Raw genomic sequence first — 22873 nt, 5'->3', positions numbered from 1 at the left:
CCAGGAGATCCTCACGCATGACCTCATCACATCTCCCCGACCAGGAGATCCTCACACATGACCTTACCACATATCCCCCCGACCAGGAGATCCTCACACATGACCTTAGCACATATCCCCCCCGACCAGGAGATCCTCACACATGACCTTACCACATATCCCTCTGACCAGGAGATCCTCACACATGACCTTACCACATATCCCTCTGACCAGGAGCTCCTCACACATGACCTTAGCACATATCCCCCTGACCAGGAGATCCTCACACATGACCTTACCACATATGCCCCCCGACCAGGAGATCCTCACACATGACCTTAGCACATATCCCCCCGACCAGGAGATCCTCACACATGACCTTAGCACATATCCTCCCGACCAGGAGATCCTCACACATGACCTTAGCACATATCCCCCCTGACCAGGAGATCCTCACGCATGACCTCATCACATCTCCCCGACCAGGAGATCCTCACACATGACCTCATCACATCTCCCCCCGACCAGGAGATTAGAGCAACTAGACTAGATGAACTCGAAGGATAACCGGCTGAACTGGATGGACATATGTCTATAGCCTTAGAGACAATGTTACTACATTACATCATAGTAATATAAATGTATTATACAAGGTTTACTTAGTTTATTTGACGCACACAACTCCACCAGTCCTAACAGCGGTCTCATGGCAGCGCCCATTAGCTCAGCACTGCCACCTAATGATATGACACAACATGGTCAGGAGGCAGCACAGGTGGATGAAGAGATACGGTCCTGCGGTTCCCTGTAGACTCCGCCCTTCCCATATGAAGAGACTATGGCAGTCAGTCGGGTGGTCAGTTCCGCGGTGCTGGGCTGGAACTTGGTAACGTCACGTAGCTTTTTAGAGCGGGCAGTGGCTTGATCTTGCGTCCGGCCCAGCCGCCCTTCCTCTTCCAGAGACCACTGGATGGTCGGATTCCTAACCAGCGGTTGCGCCCGGCCTTGCCGATCACTCGCTTGTTGTGATCAACATTGGAAACACGGCCCACGGTGACCACGCAGGTTTCCAGCACCTGTGGGAGGAGAAAGGTCAGACTGTGGCACCCCACAATGTTACAGGGGGTGGAGGGCAGGGCTCAGGACATGGTCACCTGAACTTGTCTCTTGGAGGGCAGCTGCACAATGGCCGTTCCATTCACCTTCCTCAGCAACACCCCACATGTGCCTGTAAGAAGAGAGCAACAATTTATACATGGTGGGCCCCCAGCAGCACGTCATACTCGGTAGGCACCCCCTCTGTGTGTTGCCCAGAACTCACCCGCAGCTCTGATTAACAGAGCACCTTTCCCCGGCATCACTTCCAGGCAGTTCACCAGGGTGCCGATCGGCAGTGCTCCGAGCGGATGAGCATCTCCCTCCTCTGCAGACACTGGTGAGTGAGAGCAGAATGTTACAGTCATGTGACACATTCCTGCGAACCCCCCCACCCCCCGAGTATCATACCTGCCATGCGTCCAATGTTCCCGGACGAAGTGATCAAGTCTCCGGCCTTCATGTTCTCTGTGGCAATAATCCAGCGTTTCCGCTTCCCTCCGGCCACCAGAGCAATGTCCGCTGACCTGAGGAGACAAAGGCAAGCATCAGGAACAGACACGCCGGCTGCACAGGACAGCACATACGTGACACCACACCTGTGGAGCTACAGATACTAGGTGTAGTAGTAGACGCACTGTCACAAGGTGAATATAACAGGCTGCACTCAAAAAGACTAAGACCTGTACTTACCTGCATGGGTCGTAGCGCACTTCCACCACCTTCTCCTGGAACGGGGCATTCTCCCGTCCAGACTCATAGTTTAGCCTGTGAAAATCAATCATCCGGAAGAGCTGCTTGTGTCCCCCTCCAATACCACGCACACGGACGCGACCTATAACACATCGGTAACATGAGCGCAGCGAGAGGAGTGAGCAGCCGGAAAAAGGGATGGGGGAGTAGGGGGAAACAGGCAGAGAAGGGAACAGAGGGAGCCAACGGGCGGAAAAGGGAACAGAGGGAGCCAACGGGCGGAAAAGGGAACAGAGGGAGCCAACGGGCGGAAAAGGGAACAGAGGGAGCCAACGGGCGGAAAAGGGAACAGAGGGAGCCAACGGGCGGAAAAGGGAACAGAGGGAGCCAACGGGCGGAAAAGGGAACAGAGGGAGCCAACGGGCGGAAAAGGGAACAGAGGGAGCCAACGGGCGGAAAAGGGAACAGAGGGAGCCAACGGGCAGAAAAGGGAACAGAGGGAGCCAACGGGCAGAAAAGGGAACAGAGGGAGCCAACGGGCAGAAAAGGGAACAGAGGGAGCCAACGGGCAGAAAAGGGAACAGAGGGAGCCAACGGGCAGAAAAGGGAACAGAGGGAGCCAACGGGCAGAAAAGGGAACAGAGGGAGCCAACGGGCGGAAAAGGGAACAGAGGGAGCCAACGGGCGGAAAAGGGAACAGAGGGAGCCAACGGGCGGAAAAGGGAACAGAGGGAGCCAACGGGCGGAAAAGGGAACAGAGGGAGCCAACGGGCGGAAAAGGGAACAGAGGGAGCCAACGGGCGGAAAAGGGAACAGAGGGAGCCAACGGGCGGAAAAGGGAACAGAGGGAGCCAACGGGCGGAAAAGGGAACAGAGGGAGCCAACGGGCGGAAAAGGGAACAGAGGGAGCCAACGGGCAGAAAAGGGAACAGAGGGAGCCAACGGGCAGAAAAGGGAACAGAGGGAGCCAACGGGCAGAAAAGGGAACAGAGGGAGCCAACGGGCAGAAAAGGGAACAGAGGGAGCCAACGGGCAGAAAAGGGAACAGAGGGAGCCAACGGGCAGAAAAGGGAACAGAGGGAGCCAACGGGCGGAAAAGGGAACAGAGGGAGCCAACGGGCAGAAAAGGGAACAGAGGGAGCCAACGGGCGGAAAAGGGAACAGAGGGAGCCAACGGGCAGAAAAGGGAACAGAGGGAGCCAACGGGCAGAAAAGGGAACAGAGGGAGCCAACGGGCGGAAAAGGGAACAGAGGGAGCCAACGGGCAGAAAAGGGAACAGAGGGAGCCAACGGGCGGAAAAGGGAACAGAGGGAGCCAACGGGCAGAAAAAGGGATGTGGGAGTTAACTGCTAGAAAAAGCAACAGCAGTGACAATGATGGTACTACTATAAACAGACGTATCACACACCAGTGTGGTCCCGGCCTCCTGTCTTCCTCTTTCCTATGGGATTGATAGTGTACTTGGCAGGTGGCTTCCATATCTCTAAGGCGTTAAGGTGCGATGTGGTGAGAAGACCTCTGAAGGGCAGCAGTGAGGAGGGTGCAGCCTGCAGAACACAAGAACATAACATATATAGACACAGGCAGTGAGAACACCTCCAGCAGCTGCAGACTACTCCCTCAATCATCTATGTGTTACACTACTCCTGATTAGTCACTGGTCGAGTAGAGTTAGTGGTACAGGGGCTGGATAAGACAACAGCCGTGACCAGCAGGTCATCGCCTCCTGTGCATCATGGACTACAACAGGCACCACATACAGACAGCAACCCCTAGTGGCTGGAGACAGACAACAGCCGACTAATGTGATGGGCTACGGGCAGCACTCACCTGGTGACGGATCGGGGGGGGGGGGGGGGGGGGGCACTGACCTGCTGACACCAGGTGAGTGCTGGTGTCAGCATGGAGGGGGGGGGGGGGGCGTGTCAATGACCTGGTGATGGAGCACAGGAGGGGCGGGGGTTGGTTTGGCACTGACCTGATGACGGAGCACGGGGGGTGGGGGAGGCATTGGTTTAGTTTGGCACTGACCTGGTCATGAAGCAGGGGGGGGGGGAGGCACAGACCTGATAATGGAGCAAAGGGTGGGGGAGTGCTGGTTGCAATGACCAGGTGATGGAGCACAGTGGGCTCATTGACCTAGTGTGGGGCACTGACCAGGGCACAGTGGGGGTTGTCACCGTGGACTATGTCATTTTCCTATGACCCTGTATATGGTCAATGTGCTTATTTTATTAGTCAGTGTGTGCTGTATTACATAGTTGGGGTTGTATTAGATATTGGGGGTTGTAGTGATGGTCTTCACACCTCCCTGTAGGTACACTAATGACCTCTGTGACCCTCAGGAAATGTTAGGTTTGGGAACTCTACAGGGGTCTCAGTGTTCTGACTGTTCTACACAGCAATCCTCTCCGTGGGGGAACCCCGACCCCTACTAGTGATAGTACAGACAGGGGAGGGGGATCTCTGAGACTGGGGGTAGTAGTCAGATGATGGGGGTAGTGAACCCCGGTTCCTGCTAGTGATAGTACAGACAGAGGAGAGGCGGATGTGTTTCTGGATATCTCTGAGACTGGGGGTAGTAGTCAGATGTTGGGGGTTGTGATCCCCGGCCTCTGCTAGTGATAGTACAGATGGGAGGGAGATCTCTGAGACTGGGGGTAGTAGTCAGATGTTGAGGTTCGTGAGAACAAGCTGCGAAGTTCTCTCCTCCTGGATTTGGGAACTTGGAATATCTGTAGCTTCCTGTGTGACCTCCAGTAACTGCTCACTGGTGACAACTCCTAGTGCTCAGGGCCTATCTTTGTTGTTCACGAGCTGATTTCATGACAGAGGTCACTGACCTGGTGACGGAGCACAACGTGGGGGGTGCACTGACCTGGTGACGGAGCAGTTTGGGGTACTGAGGGGTGCACTGACCTGCTGACGGAGCACAGGGGGCGCTGTTTGGCTGCAGGTCACTGTTAGTGTTCGAAAGACGCGAGACAAGCTGCAGATCGCCATGACCGGCCCCACGAGACTGATGGGAAGAGGATATAACATACATCAGACATAACAAAAGAGACTGGATGGGAATAACAGTCCATGCTGGCCCCTTTAAGAGCTCTCTCCTTTGGGGTGGGGCCATGACAAGAGACCTCCTCTTTACAAGGGCGATTCCAGAGGTGGGCAGTTCAGCATCTCTTTACTCCTGGACCCCTCATCTAATCCCCACTGTCCTATCCCCTTCTATCTTCTCCCAGACCTCCTCCTCTACACACTCATGTCCTCTCCTGCTCTCACCTCTCTCTACTTCTCCTTACTGCTGGAGACATCTCTCCTAATCCTGGACCCCTCATCTAATCCCCACTGTCCTATCCCCTTCTATCTTCTCTCAGACCTCCTCCTCTACACACTCATGTCCTCTCCTGCTCTCACCTCTCTCTACTTCTCCTTACTGCTGGAGACATCTCTCCTAATCCTGAACCCCTCATCTAATCCCCACTGTCCTATCCCCTTCTATCTTCTCTCAGACCTCCTCCTCTACACACTCATGTCCTCTCGTGCTCTCACCTCTATCTACTTCTCCTTACTGCTGGAGACATCTCTCCTAATCCTGAACCCCTCATCTAATCCCCACTGTCCTATCCCCTTCTATCTTCTCTGACCTCCTCCTCTACACACTCATGTCCTCTCCTGCTCTCACCTCTATCTACTTCTTCTTACTGCTGGAGACATCTCTCCTAACCCTGGACCCCTCATCTAATCCCTACCGTTCTATCTTCCCTCCATCACATTCCCAGAAACTTTCATTTCTTGGCTTCAAAGAAACATGGCTGACACCCACCAAAGCAGCTGCATGTTCTCTCCCTCCAACCTCCAAGTAGTCGCCATCTACCATCCACCAGGCCATATTACTGCCTTTTTCGACCATTTCAATACCCGCTTTCTAAATTCCTCTCTGCAGACATCCGCTCCTTTATAATCAGGGATTTCAACATCCTTATTGATGCTCTTACTGCCTCCATGGGCCTCACACAATGGTCCTCCACAGCCACCCACAGAGACAGACAGTAGACCTGGTCTTCACCTGCCTCTGCTCCCTATCTAATCTCTCCTCTGCCCCTCTCAGACCACATCTTCTTACGTTCCTGACCGCTCTTTTCTCAGCTGCCCCTCAAGCCTATGCACTTCACACCCTCGTAGGAACCTGATATCCAGAATCCCAGGGTGTCTGTTGGCAATATGTTTACTCTTCTCCTCTCGCTTCCTAAAACTCAACATGGAGAAAACAGAAATTGCTTACTTTCTTGAAAGCCATGACAGCACCCATGCGAGATGGACCTCCCATCCAGGAGAGGTAACCTGAGGATATAAAAACGTTCACACCCCCACCGCAAGGAAAAGATCCTCTAGAGGCGTGATTAAGATCAAAGAACAAATACTAGAACCCAGGCAGGGAACCAATATGGAACATTACATCTCTAAGCTTTATGGGATCTGTAAAGCCAAAGAAGCAGCACCATGAACTATATAAACATATACGGTTGGGAAATCTTAGGGTGCCGTCAAGGGTTTCAAGCAAAACAATTACCAGTAAGCAATTTATGTTTTCCCCTCACCCATGACAGCACCCATGTGGACTAAACTATGAATCAACTTAGAATTAGGGGGGGGACTACAGCTTGCAGCACCTTCCTCCCAAAGGCAGAATCCATATCTAGGTGCAGCCTATAGTCCCATAAAAAGGTATGCGGAGAAGACTAGATGGCTGCCCTGCAAATCTGAGATAGAGAAGCATCAGCCCTCTCTGCCCACGTAGTCGCCATTGCTCTTGTTGAATGTGCACCAAATCCCTCTGGAATAGGAAGGCCCCTAGAAGAATATGCAAGCGAGATCGACAACTTTACCCACCTAGCAATAGATGCTATGGAAGCTTTTTTCCCCTACAAGGTCCCTGAAACTGGCCAGAAGATTCTCATCTACCCTCCATTCCAGGTAAGTAACTAAACACCTCCTAACATCCAAGCAGTGAAAACTCTGCTCTCTAGAGTTGGTGGGATTGGCACAAAAAGAGGGCAACATCCTGTCCTGGTGTCTTTGGTAGTCAGAAAACCAGGCAAGGGTCTTATAATGACCTTGTCATTCTAAATGTTGGTGTAAGGAGGTAAGGGTTAGTGGAGAAGGCCTGATTTTCAGAAACTCGCCTGGCTGACGTTGTGGCTTCAATGTGAGGACCTCAATAGGTATCCCTTCTATAGGCTCAAAAGGCGACCGAGTCCGAGCAGACAATACCAAATTCAAATCCCAAGGGGGGGGGGGGAGAGAGAAGTCTCAAAGAGGGACGTAATCTGGAGGCTGCTGACAAATATCTTAATCCAAGAATGTCTTCCTATTAGCCGATAGGGAGGAAACGGCCCTATCCAAGAAGCCTCTTCTGGACCATATTTCCCTCTTGCTGCTAGCTGAAGCAGATCCGGTCCCTGATACAGGAGATTGTCCCAAAATGGAAGCATCCATGGGGGTTCCATCGCTGGGTCCTGTAACATTGAGAACCACGCCATCTTGGAGCAATAAGAATTATAGAAGCATTTCCCTGAATCACTTTCTTCAAGACTCTGGGAATGAGAAAATAAAAATGGAGGGAAGGCATCTCGGAGTTCTTGATGCCATACTGGGTCAATGCATCTATCCCCACCGGATTGTCCATCCTCTTGAGTGAAAAAAAAAAGTCTACTTTCTTGTTCTCCTTTGTTGCAAAAAGATCCACAGTTGGCTGATCCTATTTCTGAACTGCTGGAAAACTAAATTTTGCAGACACCATTCTCTGTTTATTTCTTTCCTGCCGAAAAACCTACAGCCTTAATAAAAGTGGGAATGGAGGCCAGAAGTTCCTCTCTAGTTCTGTCCTTTAGGAGTCTGTAATTGTCCCAAGCAGAGATTTAAAGATTTGGACACCCGGGAAGCTGAGATAGCGGGCCTCCAGCTGGCAGAGGCGGACTCCCAGCTTTCTCATCTAACAGGTCACTAAGACACCCCAGGTCTTCACACTGAAGGGACCATTTATTTGCAATCTACAGTGAACTCCTGTACCAAACTGATGACATTTTCTCTTAATCGTATGAGGAACACATTTATGGTCAGGACTTCTCCGTTCTTTCTTAATTAGGGCCTCCATACTTGCATGTGCCAGAAATACTCGATGTTCTTTAGGTGCTAAACAGTCCGCAATCGACTTCTGCGGTGTCACAACTTCTAACTGCAGTGTAGACCTCACAGCCTTCAATAACGGTTCCGTATCTTCAGTAGGAAAGTGCTCCACCTGCTTCATCTTCAGAAGAACTATTACCAGCAAACTCACTAGTGACCTCAAAGTCCCACTTATCTTGAGCTGAAACATCTACATCCACGGCTTGTCTAGACCCACTTACTGACGGAGGAAAGAGCTGTTTTAAAGGTCTAAGGGAAGCTCTAACCTCCGACATAAGCAGAGCCTTGATCCTCTTTGACATAGAGTGAGGCTCCTCCAACAGCACTTTCTCCACCCATGATTGACGTGGTTTCAGATGAGGAGAGGCAGCAGACTTACAGACAGAACATTCTCTGGGCTTAGTCTTTACTGTGACTTTTTCAGGTATTTTTGGCCCCTACTGAATAAACAGCCAGAAAAGGACTCAATCAGTGAGGAGAAAAATAAAGGACTAATCTCGCCCTCCTGAAGCTGTACCGCGCTCCTCAGGCCAAATGCTGGGCTTGATGGTCTAGAGGGCTCAACGTGGACCGGATCGCCTGCCTCCACAACTCCAGTGCCAGGGATCCTGCGCAGCACCATGTGGAAACAAACTGGCTGCAGTCCCCTACTGTCCATGCGCCAGGCACTCTCCACTGCCACAGCACAGCCCAGCACACTCGGCCTCCCCAATACGATCCAGCGTGGGTCCACACTGCCGACACCAGGACACAGACCGGATGTCCTACTGCACATGGTCATATGCCGCCATAGGATGGGTCACACACCGGACTAGAGCCTGGACCTTCCTCAGCCAGTTCTGGTGTGAACGCTGAAGAAGTAGGTTCCCCGGGACCTCCTATCCGGAGGACAGGAAACCTGAACGGAGGTGTGGTGGGGTGTGAACATCTTCTATCCTCAGGTTTCCTGTCCTGGATGGTCCATCTCACATGGGTGCTGTCATGGGTGAGGGTAACACTGAGTTCACTGTCTTCCCACCATGTCACTCACCCCCGACGAGACCTCTCCATTACAGTTAATAGCACCCGCTTTCTCCCATCTCGCAGGCCGGCTGCCTGGGGATCACACTGGACTCTGCCCCAACATCCAAACCCTCACCTCCACCTGATGCCATCAGCTCAAGAATATCTCTCATATTATCTCCTTCCTCACCCCTGAGTCAACTAATATACCAGTGAGTGTCCTCATCATCTCCCACCTGGACTACTGCAACATCCTCCTCTGTGGCCTCCCATCCAGCCCTCTCACTCTGCTGCCCGGTGACTTCACCTCTCACCTCCTTTCTCCTCTGCCAATCCCTTCATTGGATCCCCATCGCCCAGCGAGTTCAGTTCTAGACACTAACACCTACACACCCTGCCCCCCCCCGCATACATCTCTGACCTCCCGATACATCCCCACATGTAATCTCTGATCCTCACAGGACCTCCTCCTCTCCTCTTATCACAACCTGCCCCCCCCCCCCCGTACATCTCTGACCTCCCGATACACCCCCACCTGTAATCTCTGATCCTCACAGGACCTTCTCCTCTCCTCATATCACAACCTGACCCCCCCCCCCCCCCCCCCCCCCGGGTACATCTCTGACCTCCTGATACACCTCCACATGTAATCTCTGATCCTCACAGGACCTCCTCCTCTCCTCTTATCACAACCTGCCCCCCCCCCTGTACATCTCTGACCTCCTGATACACCCCACATGTAATCTCCGATCCTCACAGGACCTCCTCCTCTTCTCTTATCACAACCTGCCCCCCCCCCCGTACATCTCTGACCTCCTGATACACCCCCACATGTAATCTCCGATCCTCACAGGAACCTCCTCCTCTCCTCTTATCACAACCTGCCCCCCCCCCCCCCCGTACATCTCTGACCTCCTGATACACCCCCACATGTAATCTCTGATCCTCACAGGACCTCCTCCTCTCCTCTTATCACAACCTGCCCCCCCCCCCGTACATCTCTGACCTCCTGATACATCCCCACATGTAATCTCTGATCCTCACAGGACCTCCTCCTCTCCTCTTATCACAACCTGCCCCCCCCCCTGTACATCTCTGACCTCCTGATACACCCCACATGTAATCTCTGATTCTCACAGGACCTCCTCCTCTCCTCTTATCACAACCTGCCCCCCCCCCCCGTACATCTCTGACCTCCTGATACACCCCCACATGTAATCTCTGATCCTCACAGGACCTCCTCCTCTCCTCTTATCACAACCTGCCCCCCCCGCCCGTACATCTCTGACCTCCTGATACACCCCCACATGTAATCTCCGATCTTCACAGGACCTCCTCCTCTCCTCTTATCACAACCTGCCCCCCCCCCCGTACATCTCTGACCTCCTGATACACCCCCACATGTAATCTCTGATCCTCACAGGACCTCCTCCTCTCCTCTTATCACAACCTGCCCCCCCCCCCGTACATCTCTGACCTCCTGATACACCCCACATGTAATCTCTGATCCTCACAGGACCTCCTCCTCTCCTCTTATCACAACCTGCCCCCCCCCCCGTACATCTCTGACCTCCTGATACACCCCACATGTAATCTCTGATCCTCACAGGACCTCCTCCTCTCCTCTTATCACAACCTGCCCCCCCCCCCCGTACATCTCTGACCTCCTGATACACCCCCACATGTAATCTCTGATCCTCACAGGACCTCCTCCTCTCCTCTTATCACAACCTGCCCCCCCCCCCCCGTACATCTCTGACCTCCTGATACACCCCACATGTAATCTCTGATCCTCACAGGACCTCCTCCTCTCCTCTTATCACAACCTGCCCCCCCCCCCGTACCCCCCCCTACCCCCCACGTACACCCCGTACATCTCTGACCTCCTGATACACCCCCCCCCCACCCCCCCACCACCCCACATTGTAATCTCCGAATCCATCTCCTCACAGGGACTCCCTCCTCTCCTCTTATCACAACTGCCCCCCCCCCCCCAGTATTCTCTGACCACCTGATACACACCACATGTAATCTTGATCCTCACTTGGACTCCTCCTCTCCTCTTATCACAACCTGACCCCCCCCCCGACATCTCTGACCTTCCTGGATTACACCCCACATTAATCTCTAATCCTCACAGAGACCTCTCCTCTCCTCTTATCACCAAACCTGCCCCCCCCCCCCGTACCATCTCTGACCTCCTGATAACATCCCCACATGTAATCTCTGATCCTCACAGGACCTCCTCCTCTCCTCTTATCACAACCTGCCCCCCCCCCCCCCCCCCCCGTACATCTCTGCCCCCCTGATACCCCCCCACATGTAATCTCTGATCCTCACAGGACCCCCTCCTCTCCTCTTATCACAACCTGCCCCCCCCCCCCCCCGTACATCTCTGACCTCCTGATACACCCCCACATGTAATCTCTGATCCTCACAGGACCTCCTCCTCTCCTCTTATCACAACCTGCCCCCCCCCCCGTACATCTCTGACCTCCTGATACATCCCCACATGTAATCTCTGATCCTCACAGGACCTCCTCCTCTCCTCTTATCACAACCTGCCCCCCCCCCCCCCCCGTACATCTCTGACCTCCTGATACACCCCCACATGTAATCTCTGATCCTCACAGGACCTCTTCCTCTCCTCTTATCACAACCTGCCCCCCCCCCCGTACATCTCTAAACTTAATTCTCTATACAAAAGTAATTCACACCCCAGCACATCATACATGGTACTTGAGGAAAGTATTCACACCCCAGCACATCATACATGGTACTTGAGGAAAGTATTCACACCCCAGCACATCATACATGGTACTTGTAGAAAGTATTCACACCCCAGCACATCACACATGGTACTTGAGGAAAGTATTCACACCCCAGCACATCATACATGGTATTTGTGGAAAGTATTCACACCCCAGCACATCATACATGGTATTTGTAGAAAGTATTCACACCCCAGCATATCACACATGGTACTTGTGGAAAGTATTCACACCCCAGATCGTACACCACAAATGACAGCAGCTGCAGCCAGTCCCGGGGTGCTAATACTTTCTTCGTGCCCCCGACCTTTCAAGAGCAGATCAGCATCTCTGGGACTACCTGTCGCTCCGATGTCACGCCGGTGACAGGTCGCACATTAGTGACGTCACTAAGCATGTTCACTAGAGGTCAATGCGCCATTAGCGGCTATAAAACCCTGCAGACGACGGCAAAATGGCGCCGCAACTACGGGAGAAAGTCTGCTGCGCCAAGACCGGTCACGTGACGGGGGATGCGTCACAAAAATACGGCGCGGGGGATTGTGGGAGCAGAAAGGAAGACGCTTCACCAGACCCGGAACCGAGGCAGGTAGGAGCTCTCCGTGGTGCGAATACTTCTGCAACCCCGTGTATATACCCCTATACTATGTATACACCCCTATACTATGTATACACCCCTGTACTATGTATACACCCCTATACTATGTATACACCCTATACTATGTATACACCCCTATACTATGTATACACCCCTATACTATGTATACACCCCTGTACTATGTATACACCCCTGTACTATGTATACACCCCTATACTATGTATACACCCTATACTATGTATACACCCCTATACTATGTATACACCCCTGTACTATGTATACACCCCTGTACTATGTATACACCCCTGTACTATGTATACACCCCTGTACTATGTATACACCCCTGTACTATGTATACACCCCTATACTATGTATACACCCCTGTATTATGTATACACCCCTATACTATGTATACACCCCTATACTATGTATACACCCCTGTACTATGTATACACCCCTATACTATGTATACACCCCTATACTATGTATACACCCCTGTACTATGTATACACCCCTGTACTATGTATACACCCCTGTACTATGTATACACCCCTATACTATGTATACACCCCTGTATTATGTATACACCCCTGTATTATGTATACACCCCTGTATTATGTATACACCCCTGTATTATGTATACACCCCTGTATTATGTATACACCCCTGTATTATGTATACACCCCTGTACTATGTATATACCCCTGTATTATGTATATACCCCTGTATTATGTATACACCCCTGTACTATGTATATACCCCTGTACTATGTATATACCCCTGTATTATGTATACACCCCTGTATTATGTATACACCCCTGTATTATGTATATACCCCTGTATTATGTATACACCCCTGTATTATGTATACACCCCTGTATTATGTATACACCCCTGTACTATGTATATACCCCTGTACTATGTATACACCCCTGTATTATGTATACACCCCTGTATTATGTATACACCCCTGTATTATGTATACACCCCTGTATTATGTATACACCCCTGTACTATGTATACACCCCTGTACTATGTATATACCCCTGTACTATGTATACACACCCCTGTACTATGTATATACCCCTGTACTATGTATACACCCCCCTGTATACCCCGTGTACTATGTATACACCCCCCTGTATACCCCGTGTACTATGTATACACCCCCCTGTATACCCCCTATACTATGTATACACCCCTATACTATGTATACACCCCTGTACTATGTATACACCCCTGTACTATGTATACACCCTATACTATGTATACACCCCTATACTATGTATATACCCCTGTACTATGTATACACCCCCCTGTATACCCCGTGTACTATGTATACACCCCCCTGTATACCCCCTATACTATGTATACACCCCTATACTATGTATACACCCCTGTACTATGTATACACCCCTGTACTATGTATACACCCTATACTATGTATACACCCCTATACTATGTATACACCCCTGTACTATGTATACACCCCTGTACTATGTATACACCCCTGTACTATGTATACACCCCTGTACTATGTATACACCCCTGTACTATGTATACACCCCTGTACTATGTATACACCCCTGTATTATGTATACACCCCTATACTATGTATACACCCCTATACTATGTATACACCCCTGTACTATGTATACACCCCTATACTATGTATACACCCCTATACTATGTATACACCCCTGTACTATGTATACACCCCTGTACTATGTATACACCCCTGTACTATGTATACACCCCTATACTATGTATACACCCCTGTATTATGTATACACCCCTGTATTATGTATACACCCCTGTATTATGTATACACCCCTGTATTATGTATACACCCCTGTATTATGTATACACCCCTGTATTATGTATACACCCCTGTACTATGTATATACCCCTGTATTATGTATATACCCCTGTATTATGTATACACCCCTGTATTATGTATACACCCCTGTACTATGTATATACCCCTGTATTATGTATACACCCCTGTATTATGTATACACCCCTGTATTATGTATACACCCCTGTACTATGTATATACCCCTGTACTATGTATATACCCCTGTATTATGTATACACCCCTGTATTATGTATACACCCCTGTATTATGTATACACCCCTGTACTATGTATACACCCCTGTACTATGTATACACCCCTGTATTATGTATACACCCCTGTATTATGTATACACCCCTGTATTATGTATACACCCCTGTATTATGTATACACCCCTGTACTATGTATACACCCCTGTACTATGTATATACCCCTGTACTATGTATACACACCCCTGTACTATGTATATACCCCTGTACTATGTATACACCCCCCTGTATACCCCGTGTACTATGTATACACCCCCCTGTATACCCCGTGTACTATGTATACACCCCCCTGTATACCCCGTGTACTATGTATATACCCCTGTACTATGTATACACCCCCCTGTATACCCCTGTACTATGTATACACCCCCCTGTATACCCCGTGTACTATGTATATACCCCTGTACTATGTATACACCCCCCTGTATACCCCGTGTACTATGTATACACCCCCCTGTATACCCCTATACTATGTATACACCTCTGTACTATGTATACACCCCCTGTATTATGTTTACACCCCTGTACTATGTATACACCCCTGTACTATGTATACACCCCTGTACTATGTATACACCCCTGTACTATGTATACACCCCTGTATTATGTATACACCCCTGTATTATGTATACACCCCTGTACTATGTATACACCCCTGTACTATGTATACACCCCCCTCTATACCCCTGTACTATGTATACACCCCCCTCTATACCCCTGTACTATGTATACACCCCCCCTCTATACCCCTGTACTATGTATACACCCCTGTACTATGTATACACCCCTGTACTATGTATATACCCCTGTACTATGTATATACCCCTGTACTATGTATACACCCCCCTGTACTATGTATACACCCCCTGTATTATGTTTACACCCCTATACTATATATACACCTCTGTACTATGTATACACCCCTGTATTATGTATACACCCCTGTATTATGTATACACCCCTGTATTATGTATACACCCCTGTATTATGTATACACCCCTGTATTATGTATACACCCCTGTATTATGTATACACCCCTGTATTATGTATACACCCCTGTATTATGTATACACCCCTGTATTATGTATACACCCCTGTACTATGTATACACCCCTGTACTATGTATACACCCCCCTCTATACCCCTGTACTATGTATACACCCCCCTCTATACCCCTGTACTATGTATACACCCCCCCTCTATACCCCTGTACTATGTATACACCCCCCTCTATACCCCTGTACTATGTATACACCCCCCTCTATACCCCTGTACTATGTATACACCCCCCTCTATACCCCTGTACTATGTATACACCCCCCTCTATACCCCTGTACTATGTATACACCCCCCCTCTATACCCCTGTACTATGTATACACCCCCCCTCTATACCCCTGTACTATGTATACACCCCCCTCTATACCCCTGTACTATGTATACACCCCCCTCTATACCCCTGTACTATGTATACACCCCCCTCTATACCCCTGTACTATGTATACACCCCCCCTGTATACCCCTGTACTATGTATACACCCCCCTCTATACCCCTGTACTATGTATACACCCCCCTCTATACCCCTGTACTATGTATACACCCCCCTCTATACCCCTGTACTATGTATACACCCCCCCTCTATACCCCTGTACTATGTATACACCCCCCTCTATACCCCTGTACTATGTATACACCCCCCCTGTATACCCCTGTACTATGTATACACCCCCCTCTATACCCCTGTACTATGTATACACCCCCCCTGTATACCCCTGTACTATGTATACACCCCCCTCTATACCCCTGTACTATGTATACACCCCCCCTCTATACCCCTGTACTATGTATACACCCCCCTCTATACCCCTGTACTATGTATACACCCCCCCTGTATACCCCTGTACTATGTATACACCCCCCTCTATACCCCTGTACTATGTATACACCCCCCCTCTATACCCCTGTACTATGTATACACCCCCCCTCTATACCCCTGTACTATGTATACACCCCCCCTGTATACCCCTGTACTATGTATACACCCCCCTGTATACCCCTGTACTATGTATACACCCCCCTCTATACCCCTGTACTATGTATACACCCCCCTCTATACCCCTGTACTATGTATACACCCCCCCTCTACACCCCTGTACTATGTATACACCCCCCCTGTATACCCCTGTACTATGTATACACCCCCCCTGTATACCCCTGTACTATGTATACACCCCCCTCTATACCCCTGTACTATGTATATACCCCTGTACTATGTATACACCCCCCTGTATACCCCGTGTACTATGTATACACCCCCCTGTATACCCCGTGTACTATGTATATACCCCTGTACTATGTATACACCCCCCTGTATACCCCGTGTACTATGTATACACCCCCCTGTATACCCCTGTACTATGTATACACCCCCCTATACTATGTATACACCCCCCTCTATACCCCTGTACTATGTATACACCCCCCCTGTATACCCCTGTACTATGTATACACCCCCCTGTATACCCCTGTACTATGTATACACCCCCCTGTATACCCCTGTACTATGTATACACCCCCCTCTATACCCCTGTACTATGTATACACCCCCCCTCTATACCCCTGTACTATGTATACACCCCCCTCTATACCCCTGTACTATGTATACACCCCCCTCTACCCCTGTACTATGTATACACCCCCCTGTACTATGTATACACCCCCCTCTATACCCCTGTACTATGTATACACCCCCCTCTATACCCCTGTACTATGTATACACCCCCCCTCTATACCCCTGTACTATGTATACACCCCCCTGTACTATGTATACACCCCCCTCTATACCCCTGTACTATGTATACACCCCCCTGTACTATGTATACACCCCCCTCTATACCCCTGTACTATGTATACACCCCCCTGTATACCCCTGTACTATGTATACACCCCCCTGTATACCCCTGTACTATGTATACACCCCCCCTCTATACCCCTGTACTATGTATACACCCCCCTCTATACCCCTGTACTATGTATACACCCCCCTCTATACCCCTGTACTATGTATACACCCCTGTACTATGTATACACCCCTGTACTATGTATACACCCCTGTACTATGTATACACCCCTGTACTATGTATACACCCCTGTACTATGTATATACACCCCTGTACTATGTATATACACCCCTGTACTATGTATATACACCCCTGTACTATGTATATACACCCCTGTACTATGTATATACACCCCTGTACTATGTATATACACCCCTGTACTATGTATATACACCCCTGTACTATGTATATACACCCCTGTACTATGTATATACACCCCTGTACTATGTATATACACCCCTGTACTATGTATATACACCCCTGTACTATGTATATACACCCCTGTACTATGTATATACACCCCTGTACTATGTATATACACCCCTGTACTATGTATATACACCCCTGTACTATGTATATACACCCCTGTACTATGTATACACCCCCCTGTACTATGTATATACACCCCTGTACTATGTATACACCCCCCTGTACTATGTATACACCCCCTGTACTATGTATACACCCCCCTGTACTATGTATACACCCCCCTGTACTATGTATACACCCCCCTGTACTATGTATACACCCCCCTGTACTATGTATACACCCCCCTGTATACCCCTATACTATGTATATACCCCCCTCTATACCCCTGTACTATGTATACACCCCCCCTCTATACCCCTGTACTATGTATACACCCCCCTCTATACCCCTGTACTATGTATACACCCCCCTCTATACCCCTGTACTATGTATACACCCCTGTACTATGTATACACCCCTGTACTATGTATACCCCCCTGTACTATGTATACACCCCCCTGTACTATGTATACACCCCCCTGTACTATGTATACACCCCCCTGTACTATGTATACACCCCCCTGTACTATGTATACACCCCCCTGTACTATGTATACACCCCCCTGTACTATGTATACACCCCCCTGTACTATGTATACACCCCCCTGTACTATGTATACACCCCCCTGTACTATGTATACACCCCCCTGTACTATGTATACACCCCCCTGTACTATGTATACACCCCCCTGTACTATGTATACACCCCCCTGTACTATGTATACACCCCCCTGTACTATGTATACACCCCCCTGTACTATGTATACACCCCCCTGTACTATGTATACACCCCCCTGTACTATGTATACACCCCCCTGTACTATGTATACACCCCCCTGTACTATGTATACACCCCCCTGTACTATGTATACACCCCCCTGTACTATGTATACACCCCCCTGTACTATGTATACACCCCCCTGTACTATGTATACACCCCCCTGTACTATGTATACACCCCCCTGTACTATGTATACACCCCCCTGTACTATGTATACACCCCCCTGTACTATGTATACACCCCCCTGTACTATGTATACACCCCCCTGTACTATGTATACACCCCCCTGTACTATGTATACACCCCCCTGTACTATGTATACACCCCCCTGTACTATGTATACACCCCCCTGTACTATGTATACACCCCCCTGTACTATGTATACACCCCCCTGTACTATGTATACACCCCCCTGTACTATGTATACACCCCCCTGTACTATGTATACACCCCCCTGTACTATGTATACACCCCCCTGTACTATGTATACACCCCCCTGTACTATGTATACACCCCCCTGTACTATGTATACACCCCCCTGTACTATGTATACACCCCCCTGTACTATGTATACACCCCCCTGTACTATGTATACACCCCCCTGTACTATGTATACACCCCCCTGTACTATGTATACACCCCCCTGTACTATGTATACACCCCCCTGTACTATGTATACACCCCCCTGTACTATGTATACACCCCCCTGTACTATGTATACACCCCCCTGTACTATGTATACACCCCCCTGTACTATGTATACACCCCCCTGTACTATGTATACACCCCCCTGTACTATGTATACACCCCCCTGTACTATGTATACACCATATACAGGGGGGTGTATACATAGTGCAGGGGGTATAGAGGAGGGGTGTATACAATGTATACACCCCCTCTCTATACCCCTGTACTATGTATACACCCCCCCTCTATACCCCTGTACTATGTATACACCCCCCCTCTATACCCCTGTACTATGTATACATCCCCCTGTACTATGTATACACCCCCCCTCTATACCCCTGTACTATGTATACATCCCCCTGTACTATGTATACACCCCCCCTCTATACCCCTGTACTATGTATACACCCCCCTCTATACCCCTGTACTATGTATACACCCCCCCTCTATACCCCCTGTACTATGTATACACCCCCCTCTATACCCCTGTACTATGTATACACCCCCCTCTATACCCCTTTACTATGTATACACCCCCCCTATACCCCTGTACTATGTATACACCCCTGTACTATGTATACACCCCTGTACTATGTATACACCCCTGTACTATGTATACACCCCCCTCTATACCCCTGTACTATGTATACACCCCCCTCTATACCCCTGTACTATGTATACACCCCCCTCTATACCCCTGTACTATGTATACACCCCCCTGTATACCCCTTTACTATGTATACACCCCCCCTCTATACCCCTGTACTATGTATACACCCCCCTCTATACCCCTGTACTATGTATACACCCCCCCTCTATCCCCCTGTACTATGTATACACCCCACTCTATCCCCCTATACTATGTATACACCCCCTCTATACCCCTGTACTATGTATACACCCCCCCTCTATACCCCTGTACTATGTATACACCCCCCCTCTATCCCCCAATACTATGTATACACCCCCCTGTATACCCCTGTACTATGTATACACCCCCCTGTATACCCCTGTACTATGTATACACCCCCCTGTATACCCCTGTACTATGTATACACCCCCCCTCTATACCCCTGTACTATGTATACACCCCCCTCTATCCCCCTGTACTATGTATACACCCCCCTGTATACCCCTGTACTATGTATATACCCCCCTCTATACCCCTGTACTATGTATACACCCCTGTACTATGTATACACCCCCCTGTATACCCCTGTACTATGTATATACCCCCCTGTATACCCCTGTACTATGTATACACCCCCCTCTATACCCCTGTACTATGTATACACCCCCCTCTATACCCCTGTACTATGTATACACCCCCCCTCTATACCCCTGTACTATGTATACACCCCCCTCTATACCCCTGTACTATGTATACACCCCCCTCTATACCCCTGTACTATGTATACACCCCCCCTCTATACCCCTGTACTATGTATACACCCCCCCTCTATACCCCTGTACTATGTATACACCCCCCCCTCTATACCCCTGTACTATGTATACACCCCCCCCTCTATACCCCTGTACTATGTATACACCCCCCCCTCTATACCCCTGTACTATGTATACACCCCCCCCTCTATACCCCTGTACTATGTATACACCCCCCCCCCTCTACCCCTGTACTATGTATACACCCCCCCCTCTATACCCCTGTACTATGTATACACCCCCCCCTCTATACCCCTGTACTATGTATACACCCCCCCCTCTATACCCCTGTACTATGTATACACCCCCCCCTCTATACCCCTGTACTATGTATACACCCCCCTCTATACCCCTGTACTATGTATACACCCCCCCCTCTATACCCCTGTACTATGTATACACCCCCCCTCTATACCCCTGTACTATGTATACACCCCCCCCTCTATACCCCTGTACTATGTATACACCCCCCCCTCTATACCCCTGTACTATGTATACACCCCCCCTCTATACCCCTGTACTATGTATACACCCCCCCCTCTATACCCCTGTACTATGTATACACCCCCCCTCTATACCCCTGTACTATGTATACACCCCCCCTCTATACCCCTGTACTATGTATACACCCCCCCTCTATACCCCTGTACTATGTATACACCCCCCCTCTATACCCCTGTACTATGTATACACCCCCCCTCTATACCCCTGTACTATGTATACACCCCCCCTGTATACCCCTGTACTATGTATACACCCCCCTGTATACCCCTGTACTATGTATACACCCCCCTCTATACCCCTGTACTATGTATACACCCCCCCTGTATACCCCTGTACTATGTATACACCCCCCTCTATACCCCTGTACTATGTATACACCCCCCTCTATACCCCTGTACTATGTATACACCCCCCCTCTATACCCCTGTACTATGTATACACCCCCCTCTATACCCCTGTACTATGTATACACCCCCCTCTATACCCCTGTACTATGTATACACCCCCCCTCTATACCCCTGTACTATGTATACACCCCCCCTGTATACCCCTGTACTATGTATACACCCCCCTCTATACCCCTGTACTATGTATACACCCCCCTCTATACCCCTGTACTATGTATACACCCCCCCTCTATACCCCTGTACTATGTATACACCCCCCCTCTATACCCCTGTACTATGTATACACCCCCCCTCTATACCCCTGTACTATGTATACACCCCCCCTCTATACCCCTGTACTATGTATACACCCCCCCTCTATACCCCTGTACTATGTATACACCCCCCCTCTATACCCCTGTACTATGTATACACCCCCCCTCTATACCCCTGTACTATGTATACACCCCCCCTCTATACCCCTGTACTATGTATACACCCCCCCTCTATACCCCTGTACTATGTATACACCCCCCCTCTATACCCCTGTACTATGTATACACACCCTGCTATATATCCCTGTACTATGTATACACACCCTGCTATATATCCCATGTAATATGTGTAATATATATTTACAGTGCTTTATTCCTACCCCTTTCACATTATTTCACGTTACACCCGGCTCTGTCAGCAGGATCAGCCCTATTAAACACACACTCTGCCTGGTCGGGATCATCGTGCTGATCAAGGCTACTTTCACACCTGCGATTTCCCTTTCCGCGTAGATCCGTCGTAGGATCTCATTACCGTAGTAAAATGCGTCTGTTTTGTCCCCATACATAGTCAATGGTGACGAGACTGAGCTGAAGGGAACGGAGGGCAGCAGAAAGCGTTCTGTTCCCATTCCGGACGGAAAACCGCTGCAGGCAGCATGAGATACGGATCTGTTTTCTTGGCCACAAAAGAAAACTGATCTGTTGCCCATTGACTTACAATCCGTCGTGGCCACTTCAGAGATCTGTTCATAACGGAAGTGTTTTTGCTGATCTATGCCGGCGCCAGCAAAGGTTGGAGCACCATGAGGCGGGGCTAATTCATTTGAGCACTGCTATGTAACGCCCTCTGTGCTCTGCCCCTCCTCTTGACTGACGGGGCTAGACATGCTGAGTGCAGAGCTGTGTCCTAGCCT

At 49.6% G+C, this 22873-nt stretch overlaps 2 protein-coding genes across 7 annotated transcripts in view; one reads left to right on the top strand and one right to left on the bottom strand.

The window, feature by feature from the left end:
• Window positions 1–560: 560 nt before the first annotated feature.
• Window positions 561–12159, bottom strand: MRPL2 (mitochondrial ribosomal protein L2). 3 transcript variants are annotated; one of them, XM_040430891.1, is made up of 8 exons: window positions 12071–12159; window positions 4688–4787; window positions 3177–3315; window positions 1768–1909; window positions 1486–1601; window positions 1301–1411; window positions 1134–1207; window positions 561–1055 (listed from the first exon to the last, which is right to left on the bottom strand). In XM_040430891.1, exons 2-8 carry the CDS (start codon window positions 4769–4771, stop codon window positions 837–839), a joined length of 885 nt encoding a protein of 294 aa, XP_040286825.1. In that variant the 5' UTR covers window positions 4772–4787; window positions 12071–12159; the 3' UTR covers window positions 561–836. The 3 variants fall into 3 exon arrangements, with proteins under 3 accessions (XP_040286825.1, XP_040286824.1, XP_040286823.1); XM_040430890.1 differs by having other exon boundaries at window positions 11964–12086; XM_040430889.1 differs by lacking the exon at window positions 12071–12159 and adding an exon at window positions 5690–5942.
• A 10-nt stretch (window positions 12160–12169) lies between these two features.
• The window catches only part of KLC4 (kinesin light chain 4), a 68611-nt gene continuing 57907 nt past the window's right edge, over window positions 12170–22873 (top strand). For 3 of the 4 annotated variants that reach the window (XM_040430884.1, XM_040430883.1, XM_040430886.1), the window contains exon 1: window positions 12170–12319. In XM_040430884.1, coding sequence (XP_040286818.1) covers window positions 12185–12319 — 135 coding nt within the window. In that variant the 5' untranslated portion in view covers window positions 12170–12184. The remainder of the gene's footprint in view (window positions 12320–22873) is intronic. The other variant, XM_040430887.1, reaches the window with a different exon arrangement.

The sequence above is a fragment of the Bufo bufo genome, chromosome 4 (genome assembly GCF_905171765.1).
Source record: "Bufo bufo chromosome 4, aBufBuf1.1, whole genome shotgun sequence".
Taxonomy (NCBI): Eukaryota; Metazoa; Chordata; class Amphibia; order Anura; family Bufonidae; genus Bufo; species Bufo bufo.
The sequence above is the reverse complement of the archived record's forward strand: the minus strand, read 5'-3'. Positions and strand labels throughout refer to the sequence as shown.

Excerpts from the sequence above, each read along its gene's own strand:
- MRPL2 (XM_040430889.1), bottom strand. The coding sequence starts at position 5,775 with ATGGAGGCAGTAAGAGCATCAATAAGGATGTTGAAATCCCTGATTATA. Across the intron at positions 1,208-1,300 it reads TCTGTTAATCAGAGCTGCGG|GCACATGTGGGGTGTTGCTG; the intron begins GTGAGTTCTGGG and ends CTCTTCTTACAG. Across the intron at positions 1,056-1,133 it reads CCTCCAAGAGACAAGTTCAG|GTGCTGGAAACCTGCGTGGT; the intron begins GTGACCATGTCC and ends CTCCTCCCACAG.